This window comes from Panthera uncia, chromosome D1 (genome assembly GCF_023721935.1).
Source record: "Panthera uncia isolate 11264 chromosome D1, Puncia_PCG_1.0, whole genome shotgun sequence".
In the NCBI taxonomy this organism is placed as follows: domain Eukaryota; kingdom Metazoa; phylum Chordata; class Mammalia; order Carnivora; family Felidae; genus Panthera; species Panthera uncia.
Window position 1 is genome coordinate 66,710,555 of NC_064808.1, and position 21,129 is coordinate 66,731,683.

A 21,129-nucleotide genomic window follows, 5' to 3' on the forward strand; every position below is an offset into this window, starting at 1 on the left:
CTTTGATATAAAGGAGCTTAACCAGGTTTCTCTACTCAGGGCTTCTCAGAGCATTTGAAAGACCAAGACCTATATTCGATTACCTTTTTTTTTTTTCATGGACAGTCTATTTTAACATCTTCCAGAAGTGAGAGACGACATAGAGTTTGGAAAACACATGTTGTCCAATACCCTGGCAGACCAAATCAGAATGCTAGCACCCAGAATTCAGAGCATATTCCAAGGGGTTCTGCAGAAAGTCAGTGGGAATGTTACAAGTCATGAGCAAATGGTACCTACAACACCATCATGTAGCCATAGTATAAGTGGTGAAATGTAACAAGCAGGCCAAGTGGAAATTGAATTTGTTACCTTGACATGCCTTGTAAGGTAAAACTGGTGAGAGGGCATCAAACAGAAATTTGGATTTATATCCTAGGAAACATTGGAGCTCCCACGGTAAAATTTTATACACAATGAGTCCTGCTCCTAGTGACTGGCAAGCCAAGTGATTTCAGACCTGATATTTTAAGCAAATTAGAATTTCTCTTATTAACTTATTCAATCATTTATTAATAAAAATCAATTGAGCTTACTATGAGCCAGGTTCTCTGCTAGATTATAAAGGAAAACCATAAAGACAAGTAAGAAAAACAAGACAGAGTGTCTGCTGATAAAGAGTTCAGGACCACTTGAAGTTGAACATGTAAATATATATAGTTGACCCTCAACAATGCCAGGGTTATGGGGTGTTGTATTACAGTAATGTACTGTATTTACTGAAAAAAAAATCTACACATAAGTGAACCCATACAGCTCAAACCAGTGTTGTTTAAAGGTCAGCTGTAGGGGATCCTGGGAGGCTTGGTCAGTTAAGCAGTTGGTTAAGCATCTGACTTCAGCTCAGGTCGTGATCTTGCAGTTTTTGAGTTCGATCTTGCAGTTTTTGAGTTCGAGCCCCGCGTTGGGCTCTCTGCTGTCAGCTCAGAACTCGGAGCCTGCTTAGGATTCTGTGTCTCCCTCTCTCTCTCCCCCTCCCCTGCTTGCACTCTGTCTGTCTCTCTGTCTCTCAAAAATAAATACACATTAAAAAAATATTTAAAAATAAAATAAAATAAAGGTCAGTCGTAGTTAACAATTTTAGACATAATGTCAATACAATTCTCTGAAAGCATAGAAGATGAATTTACATATACAGCAATGAAGGGGTTAGAAGACTTCAGAGAAGTGTTGATATTTGAGCTTGAAGGACAAGTAAAATTTGCCAGAGGAAAAAGGAGACAACTCTTGAAAGACACTGAATTTCAACATCCAGACCCCAGGGCGCCCGGGTGGCTCAGTTGGTTAAGCATCTGACTCTTGATTTCTTGATCGGTCATGATCTCGGGGTTGTGGGATTGAGCCACATGTTGGGCTCCACGCTGAGAGCATGCAACCTGCTTAGGATTCTCTCTCTGCCCCTTTATGTGTTCTCTCTCTCTTAAAAAAAAAAAATCCAGACCCCATATTTAACCGCATAAAACCTTGCTCCTTATAAGACAGAAAAGAGAAAATCCAGTATTTATGGATTGACAGAAACATAAAAACAAAGGAATTTCCCCAAAATGCCCTTGAAAGTTATAGACATTTGGGAGAAAATTTTATAAAACGACTGTAAAGAGAATGACAAAAGATTATTAATGTCTATTTCAAGGCCAACAGCTCTGTTGCTTCTCCTTGAATTAAAGGAAGAAAAAACCCTTATTTTCCTTTTTGTTCTTGTTCATGAAGTCCAGTGTGCGAGTTAGAGCACTGCAGAGAAGCTCAGTGCTGGCCTCTGGAGACTTTTTGAATCTGACCAGAGAAAATGAGAAACACATAGTTATTTCAAAATGTTTCTAATTTTTCAGTTTAGAATAGTGCCCACGGTTTACAGGAAATTGCTAGTGCCAAAGCCTGTTTTTCTTCCTGATAATTTTAAATTGCTATATTCTTTTAAGTAGGATTAGAGTAAAGCTGCTCTGTTCTTTGCTATGCAGCTTTTTTTTTTTTTTCCTTTTTAAGAGTACCATGTATACCAATGTGGCAATTTAACTCTTTGACTACTTTATACAGCAATCTTTCACATATTATACCTTCACATATTTATATTCGGAGTGTGCTTATATTTCTAAACACTTAGAATGAGTAATTTATACTAAAAAAAAAACAGAGTTTTTTTTTAAAGTTTTAAGTGCAATGCAAATACATTTGTTTTATCAAATGCTATAAAGATTTGTTTGTTTAGTGGTTCTTTTTGCTAGCTTTTTAAAACAACTATGGTTAATTATAGATTTGTGGTGGGTTTTATTTTTTTTTACCATGTAAGATTTTAAATCTACCATCATAAGAAAAAAAATCTGGTTTTGCCCTTAAAATCACTGACAAATCTATAGACAAAATCTATTTGTCTATAGACAAATCTATTGACAAATCAACCTAAAATCTATTGACAAACCTATAGGCAATATTACTGGTTCAACAGATGTTTGTGGAATAAATAATTGGTGGAAAAGGAGACAGACAAATACAAACCCTGGCTCCCATTTGAATCTACAATTTTTCCTAAATTCAATTCTTAAAAACTCTTGGTTGCTACAGACCAGAGTTCTGACAGGGAAACTTGAGGGCGGTTGAACAGGAGTCCTGAGATCATTTCTTCTTAGAAGGCCTGCCTCAAACTTTTTAGCATTGATGCTATAACAATTTGATTCATTCATTCAACAAATTTTAAAACATTTATCGAGCATTCACACTAGTAGTAGTAGCAGTACTTACGATAATAATATTGGTACCAGGTAAGTCCACTTTAGAATTTATTTTGTGCTGAGCCCTGGGCTTCGTACTGATTATGTGAGTCCTCACAATAGCCCTAAATTAGCCCCAGTGCACAGATGAGAAAAATGAGGCACGGAAAGTCAAATCCTTGCCCACGGTCACCCAGAGACTAGATGAATTCTAAAGTGGATCCAGGAGAGTCTTACTCCAGAGTTCCACGTTCTTGGCTACCCTGGGATCCCAAGGTAGGGGTGTCCCACAGGTAATGATATACGTGGGTCAACCTTCCACAAGGATTGCGGTGTTATAGATTCAAAGACTGCAGGAGCAGGGTCATGTAGGCTCTCTTTGTACAGATGACAAATAAGGCTGGTAAGTGAGGTGATTTACCCAAGGTCACACAGACAGGTTTAGAGTGCCCCCTACCCGATCTCCTGTATTGTTTCTCATCTCACCTCTCTTCACTAACTACATGGAGCTGTATACCCTTCTTAGCTGAGATATTATCTACCACCGAAAAATCCACATTATCACCTAAGAAACCACCTGGAAATGATTTTAAGTATGTAAATATAGCTCCTTAGAAATAATCCTCATTGGTAACTTTCGAATGGACTTAAATTTTTGAAGCTGCACATGGGTCTTAGACTCAAAAATTAGCACTAGAAATTGCATTTAGCAGTTTCAATTTAGGTTGGCTTTGGGTGTCTCCCCTCCCTGCTACCCTAAGTTTCCAATGATCTTTCAGTCTCATCTAGTCTGCTGCCCTAAGGCCATTTAACAGGACATTACTCAGTGATTTCACAACTGGAACAAAAGGAAGACAGAATCAAAAGGTTGTTTAGAGCTGGAGCTATGGACACCAGCAACTGATTCAACCTCCTTACTGTAAAGCCCGAGAAAAGGCAGGAAAAGGCAGGTTGGGGAAGCAACACAATACAATGAAAAAAGACTCCATCGGTTCCTTGGAGACCAGATTCTTACCAGCAGACACCCTGTATTGCAAAGCCTCAGTTCCTCCTACTGATAAAGTGGGTCTGTGACGGGGGGCTAATATAATGCTTGAATATGAACTGATGAAGCTCAGGCATGGGAAAAGAATTAATCGACTGCTACAAAGAATCTTGATTCTCTTGAGGAAGACCTTGACTTTCCTTGAGATCCATCTACTACCACAGAAGCCAATATGGCCAGGGCTTATAATTGGGATGTAAAAAGAAGGAAAAAGAAAAGATGATTCTACCAAGAACAAAGCGTAATGCTGGCAATTAGAAATGTGGTTCAGTTTTCCAACCGAGTTATTTAAAAAAATTTTAATGTTTTATTTATTTTTGAGAGAGAGCACAAGCAGGGGAGGGACAGAGAGGCGGGGAACAGAAGATCTGAAGTGGGCTCTGCACTGACAGCTGCAAGGCTGATGTGGGTCTCGAACTCACAAACTGTGAGATCATGACCTGAACCAATGTTGGACGCTCAACTAACTGAGCCACCCAGGTGCCCCCCAAACATGTTATTTTAAATACCCCAAAGTTTATCCCTAAAGGTTGACATGACTTCGGCTGATTTTTTAACAGCAAGAAAGATAATTAAAACTTAAAAAAAAAATGTGATGAGTCAAAAAGATGGCAAAAGAGTGAGACAGACTGGGCAGAAGTCATAGCTGTGTTACTTAGTAGTATAACAAAACTGGGTATCTTACTCAATCACTCTGAACTTCAGTCTACTCATCTGCAAAATGGGAACAATCCTCATATCTATTTTTCTGTTTGTTGAAGGTTGCATGCAATAAAGTGTACTTTACACTATTTGGCAGATAGTATGCATTGAATAAGCAATAGCTGTAATTATGACACTTCAGTGCTAGTTCTGCCCCCTTCATTCACCCACTGAGTTGCTCACTTACACAGTGCAGGAACTCAAAGAGATAAGGCTTAGTAAAGACTTGATCACATCTTCATCTTTTGAGCTCCACCTCAAATTCTATCACTTCTTAGAAGCCAGAGTAGGAATTCATGATTCCCTCTTCCATGTTCTCTAGCTAGAAACTGATCTGGCCTATATCTCACTTGCTCCTGTATCTGATTTTTTGTTTATTTCGATAGCATACCTTCTTTGGGGCGAGGGAGATCTGCTCTCTCTTTCACAGTCACTTTATACAGAGTGGGCACTCAGGAAATATGGGGGCCTTGCCCTGAATGCATTTGTAACACTTGAATTGCTATGTACATGAAAAGTATTTGAGAATTATAATCATGGATTTGAACTGAGTTCTTAAAATGAAGTGAGGACCTTGGTTTTTCTGGTTTCGTTTTTGTTTTGGGGGCTGGAGAGTGGGGCAAATACATAAGGAAAAGCAAATATCTAGGATCAGCATGAGGACATCTGCTATTTACACAGGACATTTACCTTGGAGGCCAAAGTACTCTACAGATCTGTTGTTGGTATTCTTGTGGCAATTGCCATGATAACCTAAGAGGCATGTAGTATCCCTTCCTTTCACTATCGAAACCCCCAGGAAACAGCACAGTGGGCGGCACTTGTTCAAGCCCTGAGTTCCTGTGGGTCATCTGCAGTAAGAGCTTCTTTGGGTAGGGAGCATTAGACCTGAGACTAGCTGTAGGAGTGGCGATAGGAAAGGGATGTGCTCTTGGGTCCTTCTGTGCCTCAGTTTCTCTCTCTGGACGATGGGAATAACTATCTTATTTTCTACCATCCTATCTCCCCAGATTGGTTGCAATGTAATTTTTATAACTGCCAGGACAAAGGAACAATGAACGTGGGTTGAGGTTGTGTCAAAAGAGCTGGTTCCGAACCAGAGCTAAGGCACATTCTTTTCATGTAACAGATGTAACACTGGCTAATACTTATTAAGGGCTTACTATGTGTCAGGCACCGTGCTAAGCAGTTTATGTGTATTAATTCACTCAATTCTTAAAACTACCCTATGAGGTAGTCTCCATTCTACAGAGGAGCAAACTTAGGCACAGAAAGGTTAAGCCAGAGCTACACAGCCAGGAAGCAGCAGAGCCCAGGCTGTTCTGTCTTCCTGCGGCTCTCTCTTTAACTTGGTACCTACCACTACGCTCTGCGTGTAACAGGTGCTCGATAAATATTTGTTGAATTGGAGTAAAACTAATGAAACTCAAGCATGCTTGAGAAGTCCCTTCTTTCTTCTCTTCCTTCCAGTTCTGACCCCAGCTCCTCTATTAAGGAAGGTATTTGGCTTTTAATGCAGTGTCTCCCATTGGGAGCTACAGACCCTTGGAGATCCATAATGCGTGTTTTTCATAGTTTTCACATAAAATGAATATAAACACATTGGCATAACGATCTAATACCAAGAAGTGTCTTACAGCTTCAAAGTCTATGTGTGCTACGCCTTGGGGCCGAGAGTTATAACTTTACCCATTATGCTAATAAGAAAGGAATAGCAGAAAGTTAACCTCTAAATGGTATAATAGAGTCAAGTGAAAGCCAAATGTTATAATGACAAAGGATGTGAACAGAGGTGTGGTAGCTGCAACTGAGGAAAGATGAGAGAAAACTGTGTCAGTATCTGACACCTGACACAGCATGAGAACTGACAGAGCCAGACACAACTCAAATGTACCCATACCTGGGCAGTCAGTACCACATGATGCTGGTAGTAGTCGAGTAAACATTGCTAATTTAATGTTATTGTTCTGGGAGGGGATTTCATATTTAATTTATAAACTTGTTTTGGCTTTATTCCAGAATTGTTCATAAGCTGTAACATAACATTATATCCAGTTTAATGTTTATATAGGTAACGTTATAAAAGAAACTAAGCCAATACTGGGGAGGCCTGAGAACATTTTGTCTCTAAAATAGCGGAGGATATATCCGTTTCTCTCACGTTTGAGAAACAGAACAGCACTTGATGGGGGCTTTCCTGTTTAAAATTGCAAACACAAAATCATTAGTGTACCCTTAACACCCTGGTGTGAAATAGCATGTTAGGCCCTCCCTTTCTGAGAGCTTGGACTTTGATGGGAGAAAGGACAGCTAAGAGGCCTGAAAGAAAAAATGTGCAGAGGCAGGTCATTAAAACTCTGTAACCTTCAGTTCCTTCTCTCTAAAACTGGTTATCTGCAACTTGGCCGCAAGGGTTTATCTGTAAAGCTGGTTCATAGAAGGCACTCAATAACTCGTCATCTCTGTTAAATACTGATGTACTTGGGAGTGAAGAGGAAAGCTCTAGCCCTAGGTTCCTATATGGAGTGGTCACCGGCCTGGCTGGGGGAGACCCGGAACTTGGGCTCCCAGCAGCGACTCAAGGAAGCAGGCCCGCTGGGCGAGGAGGTGGCTCCACCAGCTGGTGCCCCTCTGCAAAGCTGAGGCGGTGGGCTCACCAGCCCGCCCGCCACTCGGAAGCCACCCAGCCCTGCTGTGCCCCGGACCCTACGCACCCACCGAGCGCCGAAAGGGATGACAAGCTTTGCTGGTCCTGCCACCGGGACGCAGCTTGGCGTTCCTCAGAGGAACTGCGTGACGGGGAAGGAACTCGGTCATCCCCTAAAAACTCAAGTGCACAGATTTTCCACAATTCCTCAATTTGCCGAGGGGCTCCCCACGCCCCAGGTGTAGCCCGAGTTCTTAGCGCTAGGCTGGGGTTGGGGGACCACCTTGGGGGGCACCCAAGGTCTTCGCGAGCAGGCAGCTGAGTGCAGGCGGCGAAGGCCCGAGGCTCGCTCCGGAGGCTGCGCCCGAGCCGCGGGGGTGCGCGGTGCCGGAAGGGTGAAGGCGCGCGGCTCCCGGGCCGGGCGGGCCCTCCGCGAGACCGGCGCGGACTGGCGCGGAGAGGCCGGGACCGGCGCCAGCCGCCGCAACGCGGGGTCCCACCTGCGCGGACCGCACGGCGACCCCTGCTTGGGGGAGGGCCGGAGGCGAGGGGCGGGGGCGGGGGCGCGGGCAGGGTGCGGGGGTGGGGGGCGGGCGGCGGCCGCGCGGCTTCCCCGAGGCCGGAGGCGGGGCGGGCGGGCCTCTCGAGGCGCGGGGGGCGGAACCGCCCGCTGCCGGCGCCGCTCGCCCGCCCGCCTGCTCGCACTCGGTCGCGCCGCGGGGCAGGCATGGGAGCCGCACGCGGCCTCCCGGCGCCCACACCTGTTTGAACGGCGCGGCGAGCCGCGGCCCGGGCGGGCTGCTCGGCGCGGGTGAGTGCGGGCGCGGGCTGGGGGCACCGCCGGAACGCGCGGGGAGCGCGGCGCCGAGAGCAGCGGGACAAAGGGCCGGTGCGCGCGGCTCGGGGTGACTTGCGGACTGCGTGCGGGGGGCACCCGAGACCCCGCCGGGCCGCCCTTGGGGCTGGAGGGCTGGGACCCGGGCTGGGAGCTCCGCGGAGACTCCGGGGCTGCGGGGCGCTAGCATTCACGCAGTGTCACCGTGCAGCGGGTGGGAAGGACGGATTGGAAAGTGCTATCTTGGATGCTGGGTGGGAGTAGGGAAAGAGCCGGCTCTGGGCAGTTTCGCCTGCAGCTGGGCTGTGACAACACCCTCACCTCCCCCGCACGCGCACACCCGCACCCACCACCACCTCTTACTTTCTTTGAGTTTTGCATGTGTGTGTATTCCAGCATGATCTGAGAATTAATTTTTAACTCTGGGCACGTGATGATGAACACATCCTAGCCAGCAAAGAAAGGGCAAGCAAACACAGGTTGGGGATTAGGATAGGATCTTTTTTCTGGAGCCTTGGGTGATGACTGCGTGCTTCTCTGTAAACTATCTGTGAACTATCATCGTTGTTGGAGGCAAATGTTTCTTCTACGGCCTGTGGACATTCATCCCGAGTTAACTTAGGTAAAAGTTTGAAAAGTTTAAAAATTGTTTTAAAAGAGGAGGGAGAATAATTATCTCTATGAGGGAAAACCACCATTCCCCTCCAGAATACAAATTAGGGTTGCTTTCCAACATCTCACGAAAAAGCAGCTGATAAAAATCCTGGGTGTTTTATTGTCCTTTCGGGGACACCCACGGAGACTTTAGAAAAAGAAACAGCCCCTGGCTGGTGGAACGCTCCAGGTTGCTCAGGATCTGTTGTTGGGATGGTCTGGCTTCCCTCAGCCCCTGAGACGGAACATAAGGAGTCCCTACGTGCTCCTCAGGAGCAGATGGGCCAGTGGCCTTGCTGGAAGGGGTTGAATTTATAGTTTGAAGTCAGCTGTGGCCAAAAGCATAATGCCAATTAATAGAGGGTATTTACTGCACTTGTTTCAGGATCCTCCTGGTGTCCAAGACGTTTTAAACAGGCGGTAGGACTCTGGGTCTCTCCACAAGTCTGACAGGAGTAGATTGGAGGTGGAGTGGGGAGAAGGAATTTAGGAGATGCTACAAAAGCCACTATGTTTACTTGGGAAAGTTTGGTGGTAGGCACACCTTCGGCATTTGAGTAACTTGCTTCACCTGTGTTTTCCCCACTTAAACAGTCAGGAGATAACTTGTCATGCTTTCCTGTGCCTGAACTGAAAAGGAAGCTTCCTAGGTAACTAATAGGGATCCTATTTTTGTAACACTGACAACTTATTCAGTTAGATGGTGAATATGGGTGCACTTTTCTGTCTGTAGTTTAAGTGCCAAAGTGCCCATTAGTGGGTCTGAGGACATTACTGGCCCCCGTCTGCAGTGTTTAATAGCCTCAAGTTCTCCTGCATGTTTCTTCTCATTGATCCCTTAGGATTCAGTCCACCAGGCCTTATTCATGCATAACTCCCCCTGACTCTGGGGAATTCACATCTCCTGGTCTCACCACTGAATTTTATACACTCTGTTCTTGTTCTGTCACCAGGTTTGTCCCGAGCTCACCAGGATAGTTCATTTTGCCTAAAATCTGAGAAAAAGTTAAACTTCGTTTGACCACAAGTTATGTTTAGGGTGGCTGGGCTTGTAAACGCCCTGCATTTCTTTCCTGTACAGGCTATAATTCTTAAACCAGTATGTGATTAGGTCTGTTTTCCTTTAACAGGTTCTGTGACTCAGGAAAATGAGAGCAAGCCTGGCTGCAGAGGGTTCACAGAGCTTTGTTCGTTTTTAGGTATTTGCTTTAGGAATTAGCATGGTTTCACTGTTCAGTATTCCTGGCCACAGATTCCATGGAAAACCCTTTGTTATCCTTCCAGATGGTGTCCAAAACTTTTATCTCTACAGACTTTCCCACTGTTTGTTTCGACATTACTGTTTATAGTGGTCACAGGAATTCATCTGTTGTACAATAGAGAATGTATGTCCTGAGGATTAGATTTTTTTTTTTCTTTTGCCCAGCACTTGTTTGCTGTAGGAGTTAAATCCTTCCCCCAAACTCTTGCCCTCTTGAGGAGACCTGTGTTGTTGCAGTTTTGAAAACTAAGGTGCAGATCTAGGACAGAGAGGTTCCAGTGTCTGGTCTCCAGGCAGATAGATGTTGTTTGTACGTCTCTGATGATGTGCAAGGTCCCTTCACCATAAGATGATTAGTGGACCGTGAAGCAGCAGCATCCTCATAAACTATAAATATTTGTAGACAGTGGACAGCAGGACAGTGGCTCCTATTGAGTGATGAAACACAGAATGTGTAACTCTTATGCAGCAGATAGACAGAGCTGGAATAGTTTCTGTATTACTAAACATGGTAATACACCTTAACTTTTCATCCTGTTTGTCATTCAGGCGATACATGAGGATACTTAGCTGAGAACTTGGAAAGATAAGGGCACCTGGGTGGCTTAGGTGGTTGAGCGTCGGACTCTTGATCTCAGTTCAAGTCTTGATCCCAGGGTCATGAGTTCAAGCCCTCTGTAGGGCTCCACACTGGGTGTGAAGCCTACTTCAAATAAATAAATATATATATAATCTTTTTAAATGTAAAAAAGATAATTATATACGTGAGGAATCTTTAGCCAATAAAAGCTTATTTCTAGAAATGAAACGTTGTAGGCCTGAATTTTCTTCATCTGGATTTATATATAGTGAGGCTAAGATTTGGAAATCTTCATTCTTTTTTTTTAAGTATACATATTTTCATCAGTTCTATTTGGATAAAGTTATTCATTTGTGAAGGCAAGAGAGAATTTAAAGTTATGTAATCCATCAGTTACCTTTCCAATAATGAGATTATTAATGTTTATTTATTTTTTATTTGAGAGAGAGAGAGCCAGGGAGAGGGGGAGGGGAAAGAAGGGGGGGGGGGAGAGAGAGAGAGAGAGAGTGAATGAATGAATAAATAAATGAATCCTAAGCAGACTCCATGCTCAGCCTGACTCGGGGCTCGATCCTACGACCCCTGGGATCATGACCTGAGCTAGAGCCAAGTCAGAAGCTTAACTGACTGAGCCACTCAGGTGCCCCAAGATATGAATGTTTTTATTCTTTCTGTTTCCATCCCAGAGTGTTTGTTTAAATAAACTTAAAGGGGCATAGTGCAGACTTGCTTTGAGTTTATAAAAATGGAAACTGTGTCCTGGGAAATTATTCAGGAAATTATTATCAGTTGAGTTGAGAAATTAATGCAAAACTATCACCCTAATTTTTAAGTATCATGGTTATCGTTGGTGTATTAATAATGGGAAAGGGGTCAGGGTAGGGTGTGAATGCCTAGGGAAAGGGCCTTAGTGGGTGAGGTTTCCCCCTCACACTTTTCTGAGACAGCACACCCAACCATTCTTCTACTCCATTCTTGAAAGCTGCCCTCTGCTGGAAGCATTTGTTTTCTTGGCCAACTGATGAGGGAAATCTGGTCTCCCAGATAGGCGAGAGATTAACAAGATACATTTTCCTTTTTCCCTCTACCTCCTTCCTCTTTAATTGTGTGAAAGTAAGCTCCTGAGCAGTAAAGGATGGTGCAGACCCTGTTTGTATACAACACGGTGCTTGCTCTGGACTTTTGTGACCCTGGAAAATTATAAAATTAGAGAATCCCAGGCCTGAAATGACCAGCACTAAAAAGACTAAAGAGATCATCCAGTTCAGGTTGCTATTCAGAATAGTTTCTAAACTACCCTAAACACACATTTGAATAAGGGTGGGGGGAGCAGCTTATATAAAGTTTGTAACCTTTAGTACAGGTGTCAGTTTAAACCCATTAGGGAGCCTGAGAATGGACAACTTTATCTCCCAATTTACAATCAGTTATTTAAATGCTGTTAGATTGTACACCTGAAGCTTATATGATCTTTCAATAAAACTTAAAACTTAATCAGTTGGAATAATTTGACCTGAATTAGTCTGCATTAATTTCTAAATCTGAATTAAAGTCTTTTTAATGCAGTTTTATAGTTTTCAGAGTTACAAAGAAAATTTAATCAAGATATGAAACATCAGAACAAGGTCTTATCACAAAAGTTAATGAGTTTAAGCAATAATATAGGAACATTGGGGACAATATTTCAGACTACTAGAAATTAGTGTTTTTGAGGTACCTAAGAAGTTTATCTCTAAAGGATTAAAGCTTCAACCTACCCTGTTGGTTTAGCAATCCTTATAGATGGCTGACTTCTCCTTCACAGGCTACATGATCAGAATTTAAGTTGTAAGGGGTCTGAATTAGTAATATTATTTAATTAATATTGGATATTCTACCTAGAATATTTTGTGAGTTTATTTATTTATTTTGAGAGAGAGGATCCCAAGCAGGCTCTGCACTGCCAGCTGCAGAGCTCCAGCCGGGGCTCCAACGCTTGAACTGTGAGATCATGACCTAAGCTGAAACCAAGAGTCCATTGTGTAACAGCTGAGCCACCTAGGTGCCCCATCTACCTAGAATATCAATATTCGATAGAGAATATTCATATCCTAATAATAATCTGCAGTAGACTCTTTAGCATTCTCTCCCAGCGTTCTGTGATTTGTAAATGACCCCAAAGGTCCTTGGCACAGTTGTCTGTCATCTCTCTGAGGAACAAATTTGATCCTGTATGTTGGGAGGCTGCACTGAAGTTGTGGCTACTGAGAGAGCCTAGCTGACTGCCCAGCCCTCACACCCGGGAAAAGACTTGTCTCCATTTCTCCAGACCCACTAGGTTCCAAAACATTTTTTTTTTTCTGTTTGAAAGACAGACATTAAAAAAAAAAGCCATAACATCACTGTGAAATGAAACACGCTTCAAGGACTTTGAAAGCATTTTTTAAACAGGCTTGCTATATAGGCAAAGCACTTAGAAAAGTGAGATTAGAGTTAATTCTGCCTAAGAGGAGGATAATTCATTAAGATAGGGTTCCTAGTCAAATGTATTATTTTAAAGTGTGTTTGAACTAGTTTCAGACTCTTTCTTGCCATTCTCTTCCTTGACACCCTTGTCAATGGGTGTTTCTGTGTTGGGTTAAAGACAGATGGCACTGGAGCAGTTCTGCTGCAGTAGATAGTCCAGACTCTGCACTCCCAGGATCCAATTAACACTTATTTTTCCGATTGAGATTCGAAAATGCAGGCTCTAGATGATGAGCATATGAGACCAACACGTCTGCTGCTCAGTGTCAGCAGGCAACAGCATTCTCCGTGTTAGTCAAAGGGAGGAGGAGGTGGCGTGTAGGGGTCCAAGACATGGCGCTCCTAGTACATATCACACTTGGCAGGTATTCTGGTGTGGGCGGTGTTTAGTTACGCGGACAGCAGCTTACATAGAGGAGAGGCTGTCCAGGACCTGGATATGTTTAAGGACTGGGTCCTCAGCCAGAATTTGGGGATAATCAGACACAGAGCCATCTCCTGAAGTTTCCTTAAGGGTTGTCCTCACCACACCTATCCCACCCCCGAAGTCCCCTTTGGGGAGGATGGCTTTACTAGCATTAGCATCCCCTCCCTCATCTACTTAGAGCCTTTAGTCAGGATTGTATCCACCCCCTCACTCCCCCCACAACAAGCACGTGCAAACACCTGTATGCGCACACACATGTGCCCTATGGTTTTAAGGATTTAGAGAAAGAAGTAGATGTGTTTCCTCCCTATAGAAGGGCCCAGGGACTCTTCCTATTTGGAAAAAGAGAAAGAAACAATTTCAAACAATCAGGAAGTCCCAAGGAATTACCTTTTCCAGGAGCTCATTCCTTTTTTAGCCCATCCCTGTTTTCTCTGACAGAAGTGGAATCAGAAAGAAAGAATCAAGCAGAAAGGTCTCAGCAGTGGTTGGGGCAAGCTCGCTTAGTGACGTTGGGAGTGTGGATTGTCATGCTCAGCTGGTCTAGATCAGATCAGTGGGATTTTCCAGTTTGATGTGAAAGAAAGCAAAAGGCAACCAAAAGTTGCAGGCAGGTCTGTACTCTCAAAGAGGAAGAGAAGGGGGATGAGAAAATGGTTTCTTCGTCACTCCTGCTAGGTAACAAAGCCTCTGAGACCTAACCCCTGCTTGTCCTTTTGGGAATGCCTCACTGTGAACAAATTACTCCACCTGCCACGTCAGCTTCTCCTGAACAGAAGATTCACAGCTAGTCAGAGCCATCCGGTGCTTGAATACTTATGAAAGTACTCCCAATCTTGTTTTTTATTGTTATTTTTCTTGTGGGATGATTGATCCAGATCTTTCAACATACACGTCAGGATAAAATCCAAACTCCTTCATTTAGTATACAGAGCTTTGCATAATATGGCTCTTGTTTGCTGCCCCACCATGCCCTTTCTCCCACCCTTGCTGAGCTAAACACAATAAATGTCTGAAATGACTTCCACTGTTGCATGTCTGTGTCCTTGCATACTGTTGTCCCCTCTAAGTGTCCCCTTCATTCTGCCTTATGTTATCCACCTTCTCTTTACCTTCAGCACCTGTCTCCAGCATCACCTCCCCTGAAATGGCTCCTCTGTTCTTGTAACTCCCCACACCTGGATTTCATGCCCTTTCCCTGAGTTACCACATCATCCACATCCATCTCTGTCATTAGCACTCAGTGCGCATCATTCAAAACTGTGGGGTTTTTTAGCCACGTTAATTCATTCACTCTTCCATTAGTACAAGTATTCATTCAATAAATTTGTTCAATAAGTTTTTGTTGAGCGCTAGCAGAAGCCCAAATTCCAGTGATTCGGATGAGCCAGGAACATAGATACAAACACCTGAAAAGTAACCAGCAGTAAAGCTCACAACATGATGACAGAGGCAATATTAGAGCTTCAGATCTTTGACAGAGATCCTGATAGTATACAACCAAATCCAAAGGAAGGAGGAATAGCTTGATTGTTAGAGACCTGGCTACTCTGGAACTAAATTTATAGTAGTTAAGTTTGTTTTAAATTCATAGAAAAAAAAAGTCTCGTGCCCTCTTTGGAACCACTGAGATGAATCCCAGTAAGTGTTATGCTGTGGAGCTATAACCTTCCTTGATGCCCGGGTCATTCAGTCAGCTGCGTAATTTGAATTTACATGAGCAAGTTGCTCTGAGGATTTTCCAAGCACATGCTGTACTGAGAATGAGCAGAAAGAAGGAAAGAAAGGCAGGTGGATCAGGGAGGCAGGAGAGGGCAGAAATTTAGAATCCAACCCAAAGAAGGTTCAAAATTACACAGAAACTGGGGCTAGTCAAGCAGCTCATCTGGGGATTAATGACGTTTGCACTCCGCCTCCCAGTTGGGCATCACTGGGGGCATCTTCAACACAGAAAGGAATGAACACCCATTCATTTTGAGCGCGAAAAAGACGTTCCCAGGTCAAGACTTTGTGTTGTAAGTGAGACCATTATCTAGGGATTTGTCTCCACACCCTGATTCCTGGGACAGTTCACAGATTTGGAAACAATGACAGGCATGCTGCCGGGCTGTTTCCTCAGTCAGTCGGTGCTGAGCCCCTTGCCCTCCTGACCTGCTTATCTTTGTTCCTACAGAGTGGTGCTCAGCATGGCGGGGATTCCAGGGCTCCTCCTCCTCCTCCTCCTCCTCCTCTGTGCTGTGGGGCAGGTGAGCCCCTATGGTGCCCACTGGAAACCCACTTGGCCTGCTTACCGCCTCCCTGTGGTCTTGCCCCAGTCCACCCTCAACTTAGGCAAGCCAGACTTCGGGGCTGAAGCCAAATTGGAGGTGTCCTCCTCATGTGGACCCCAGTGTCACAAGGGGACTCCACTGCCCACTTATGAAGAGGCCAAGCGGTACCTGTCTTATGAAACGCTCTATGCCAATGGCAGCCGCACCGAGACCCAGGTGGGCATTTATGTCCTCAGCAGTGGTGGGGGACAAGAGTCTTCAGGAAAGTCTCGGAGGAAGCGGCAGATTTATGGCTATGACAGCAGATTCAGCATTTTTGGGAAGGACTTCTTGCTCAACTATCCCTTCTCAACATCAGTGAAGTTATCTACAGGCTGTACGGGCACCCTGGTGGCAGAGAAACATGTGCTCACAGCTGCCCATTGCATACACGATGGGAAAACTTACGTGAAGGGAACCCAGAAACTTCGAGTGGGCTTCCTGAAGCCCAAGTTTAAAGATGGTGGCCGAGGAGCCAACGACTCGAGCTCAGCCATGCCGGAGAAGATGAAGTTTCAGTGGATCCGAGTGAAACGCACCCACGTGCCCAAGGGCTGGATCAAAGGCAATGCCAACGACATCGGTATGGATTATGACTATGCCCTCCTGGAACTGAAAAAACCCCACAAGAGAAAGTTCATGAAGATTGGGGTAAGCCCTCCTGCCAAGCAGCTGCCGGGGGGCAGAATCCACTTCTCTGGTTATGACAATGATCGACCAGGCAATTTGGTGTACCGCTTCTGTGACGTTAAAGATGAAACTTATGACCTGCTCTACCAGCAGTGTGATGCCCAGCCCGGGGCCAGCGGGTCCGGGGTCTATGTGAGGATGTGGAAGCGACAGCAGCAGAAGTGGGAGAGAAAAATTATTGGCATTTTTTCAGGGCACCAGTGGGTAGACATGAATGGTTCTCCGCAGGACTTCAACGTGGCTGTTCGAATCACCCCTCTCAAATATGCCCAGATTTGCTATTGGATTAAAGGAAACTACCTGGATTGTAGGGAGGGGTGACCCAGGGTTCCTTCCTGACGGCACTTAATGGTCTCCATGTACTTATTTTAGGACAGGCCAAATTTTGTCATTGGTGTGTGTGTGAGTGTGTGTGTGTGTGTGTGTGTGTGTTTGTGTAATGTGTCATAATTATCTTTTACCTAATTTTTAAAAATTGCAAGATGACTGGCTTTATTTGAAAACCGGTTTGTGTATTATATAGCATTTAAACAGGTTAAAGGCATTCTTTTGCATAGAAGTGAAAAAAAAACATGCTGATGTTTGGGATGATAGGGAATATTTAGCAATTAAGTTAATCTTTTAATTTCTGAGAACTTTGATTTTTATTTCATCTGAACTTGTTTCAAAGGTTTATATTAAATATGTGGCATATGGGAGATATAAATTCTTAAATTCTTATGTGTGTATGTATGTGTATTTTTTCCTGAGATTCCTCTTGTATTTTTTTTTAATGCCTAATCATTAATGTTTCCAGATGGCAGTATTCCCCACCCATACAACCCTTAGGAAATTTCACGATACTTCTTAGACAGGCAGGTATACTATTTTTGGATTTGGAGGCATTTACACCGTAGTCCTTGACCAGTAAAATAATTTGTTAACTATATTGGTACACATCTTAAACTATATCTTACAGTAAGTCAGTATCCCCAGCTGCTTTCAGTGTTGAAATCATTCTCTCCTGAAGACTGTTGCTCTGCTTTTGGGGAAGCCTCACAATGTGGCCCTGTCACCTTTGTGACACAACAGAGTAGGCAAGATCGTTTATGCCAAGCCTTCCATTTCACAGGATTTTACTCACATTTCTGAACTAGCTATTTTCCAGAAGACAATAATCGGGGCCTAATTAGAACAGGCTGTATCACTTCCCAGCTAACGGTTGTGGTCACACAAAAACAATCATTTCATTTTACCCCTGGAGTATAGCACATCTCATGTTTTATCATTTGGATGGACTGATTTAAAATGAATTAAATTCCAGAGAACAATGGACGTATTGCTTGGCAGATGTCACAACAGAATAACCACTTGTTTGGAGCCTGGCACAGTCCTACAACCTAATCAAAATTATTCTACATAGTTTTCAGTGTGGTTTCAGGGAGCTATGTACTTGTGCAGCTTGCAAGCTTTCCTCTTTTACTTATTTTATAGTAAAAATACTGGGATGGCGCTTTAAGAAAAACCCTATAGGACATTTTCCCCACTAGCTTTAAAAGGGCCTCTTTTACTGGGATGCTTTAGGCTACAGGCACATATGATCAAGTACAGTGGCAAAACTGGAAATTGGGAGAATGAGAAGCAGATCAGAATCACCACTCCAGTCAATGTCTTTATGAATGTCTTATCAATATGATAATCACAGTTTCTAAAGCAAAGAATTTGACTTATTTTATGTTTTCATTTTATGCATCTTAGCCTGAGCACATCTTCTGAATGGATCAGTGGAGAAAAAAAAAAGCAAATGGATTATAGGGCAGATGTTTGCTGGGCTTATACCTTAGGTAACAGCCTGGCTTGTGACTATTTGTGAGGACATTCAGATACAGCACTGATGCTTAGATATTCTCTGTGTGGCTTTTGGTTTGTGTTTCTTGAGCTTTTCGGAAGAATAATCCTGAAAAGACACTGAAGAAAAGTACAGTCATGGTGCTTTCTTCAAGTCACAAAAGAAATACTATGCGTAGCAAAGAGATGTAGGACCCGCCAGGATTCTTCTGAGCTCCAGTACAGTTTGCTTTGGAATCTAGCAGGAATCTAGCCTGAGGAAGAAGACAGTCTGCATCCCTATGTTTGGTATTTGGGGTGGGGGTGGGGGTTGTTTTTGCTTTTGCTTGGTGTGAAAAGAAGTTCACTGAACACATAGAACTAATTAAAAAAAAAAAAAAAAGATGCTCCTTTTGTAAAGCACCTGATTTCTTGATTTTGATTTTTTGCAAAATTTTGGATTTGGAAGCATTTACACCATAGCCCTTGACCAGTAAAGTAATTTGTTAACTATATTGGTACACATCTTAAACTATATCTTACAGTAAGTCAGTATCCCCAGCTGCTTTCAGTGTTGAAATCATTTCTCTCCTGAAGCCTGTTGCTCTGCTTTTGGGGAAGCCTCACAATGTGGCCCTGTCACCTTTGTGACACAACAGAGTAGGCAAGATCGTTTATGCCAAGCCTTCCATTTCACAGGATTTTACTCACATTTCTGAACTAGCTATTTTCCAGAAGACAATAATTGGGGCCTCAGCAAGGGTAGGTAATGGCAGAAAGTCAAAATAATATCAGTGTTTAGTTCACAAACAGGTATAATTTACTAAAGAATAGCACCATATGTTCTGTACAACATAACTCACAGGTGATAAAATAACCCTAAATGCCCAGCTTTTCAGTGGTGACGAGAAGCATGGTATCAAACCTTTGTGGATTTGAAATAAAAGACAAAGAAAGGACTCTCACGATATTATTAATATAATTAGTGTTTTACATGTATTAGTTATACACTGTAAGGGTATATTCCTAGTGAGACGAGTAGAACAACATTCCTAAAATGTGTGCCACGAAAACTCATCCTTCCAGATTTCCTACCGCAAGCAAAAAGGGCACCATCATCAAGGAGGAGGGAGATGCCTCCCAGTACTCCGTCTCCTTATCAGGGATTGCATTGCCTATTTGCCCTTTGAACACTCTAAGAAGTCCTGTAGTAAAGAGACCTGTTCATGTTTTAAAATCAGCATGTCAATAAAGATCTTCCATTACTCAACCCTCGTTTTCTCATATAATGCCCATGAGCAATTTAGTGTTCTAATAACTACATCTTGGGGATCACCATAACAGCCCTTGCTCAAGGTGATGGTGTGGAAAGTATGATGAGACCCTAGTGGCATCAGATATTGGTGTGTTTGGGGTTTAACCAGAACCCTGTATCCAGATTCGGAAATGCTCCGAGGGTAAAGTGGGAGAGGATAAACTTGCAAATCACGTGTCGCGGAGAGTCAGAAAGTTATAGCAGAATTAGGGATACTTTTTTCCCATAGACTTTATTCAGAATTTTGGATTTTAGAAAGAAGCTAGTCCAAAAAAGAAGAAAAGAAAAGAAAAATAGGGCTAAAGAGGTAAAGAAATAAAGAGGTAAAATAGTGAAGTGTTATACGTAGTTTTTTCTTTTTTGGGGGGGGGGCAAAAATGAATTTAAAAAAACTGGAAAGTAAATTGGAACATCAAGATCATGTTCTTCTCTTTCTGTGACTCTGTCTACCTACTCAGTATGAGGACAAGTCCCCAGTGATGCTTGGGTCAATATTTAAGGTAGTGACTGCTCTCCAAAGCCTACCAGAGTCTTTGGTTCAGATCTTGTTGAGGATATCAAGCCTACACCGGAATGAACAGCTTCTATTCCATCTACCATGTGCTACTGAAGGGCAAACAACAGCCATCCAGGGTGATGGGGGTGGGAATGAGGGGTTCTGCCTGCATCCTCAGCACTGCCTCTCTAAGGGCTGCTTAAGGGGCCTCAGCCAGTGAGTCTAGCAGTCGGGCCCTGCACTGGTCTGCCTCCCCTTGCTTGGTCTGAGTTCTCCTTTCATGCCTGGCCCTCTTCTTAGTCATTGTCGTGAACCAGCTCAAGGATGCCTTGAAGTTGCCTTTGTCAATTGATTTCTATGGATATTTGGGAAAGTGGCCATTTAGTTTCTCATCCAGAATGGAGCTCTTTGATGATTGAAAAGGAATTCTGTGAATAATGAGGCTAGGGCAGCAGGCATTTCCCAGCTATGCCTGGGGAAATCCAGCATGTCTGCTCACTTTAACTTGGTAAGCCCTTCAAAGCGCTGTATGGAAGGAGTGCAGACCGACAGCCATCCTCAGTAATCTCGGAGGGACTGGGGCAGCAGCTCCCCACGTGTCTCGTCTCTGCTTCTGCTGTGGTTCCTACTGCGTGCCTTCTTTGCTTGGATCAGTACTCTGAGGGCCTCCAATAGGGGAAGGGCATTTAAAAATCCTTTGGGGATGCTTGGGTGGCTCAGTTGGTTGAGCGTCCAACTTTGGCTCAGGTCATGATCTCACAGCTCATGAGTTCAAGCCTGGGCATCGGGCTTTGGTGCTGACAGCTCAGAGCCTGAAGCCTGCTTCAGAGTCTGTGCCTCCCTCTCTCTCTGCCCCTCCCCCACTCATGCTCTCTCTCTGTCTCTCTCTCTCAAAAATACATAAAGATTAAAAAAAATCCTTTGGATGAGATGGTGTCTAGAGTAGCTAGGTGGTAAACATGGGCCATTCCTACCAGATAACACATCTGTTTTTAGTCTGCTGTTGGCCCAGAGAAAGAAAGAAACCAGCTTTCAGGATAAGAATAAACAAGGGTAAGAGCTAGAACTGCAGACTGGTGTGGGAACATAATGGCCTTGGAGTTGGGCAGACTG

At 43.7% G+C, this 21,129-nt stretch overlaps 1 protein-coding gene across 1 annotated transcript; it reads left to right on the forward strand.

Annotated features, from left to right (window-relative positions):
- The first annotated feature begins 7,801 nt into the window (after positions 1 to 7,801).
- PRSS23 (serine protease 23) lies at positions 7,802 to 19,475 on the forward strand. Its single transcript, XM_049653143.1, has 2 exons — positions 7,802 to 7,949; positions 15,574 to 19,475. Exon 2 carries the CDS (start codon positions 15,587 to 15,589, stop codon positions 16,718 to 16,720), a length of 1,134 nt encoding a protein of 377 aa, XP_049509100.1. The 5' UTR covers positions 7,802 to 7,949; positions 15,574 to 15,586; the 3' UTR covers positions 16,721 to 19,475.
- Positions 19,476 to 21,129: the final 1,654 nt, after the last annotated feature.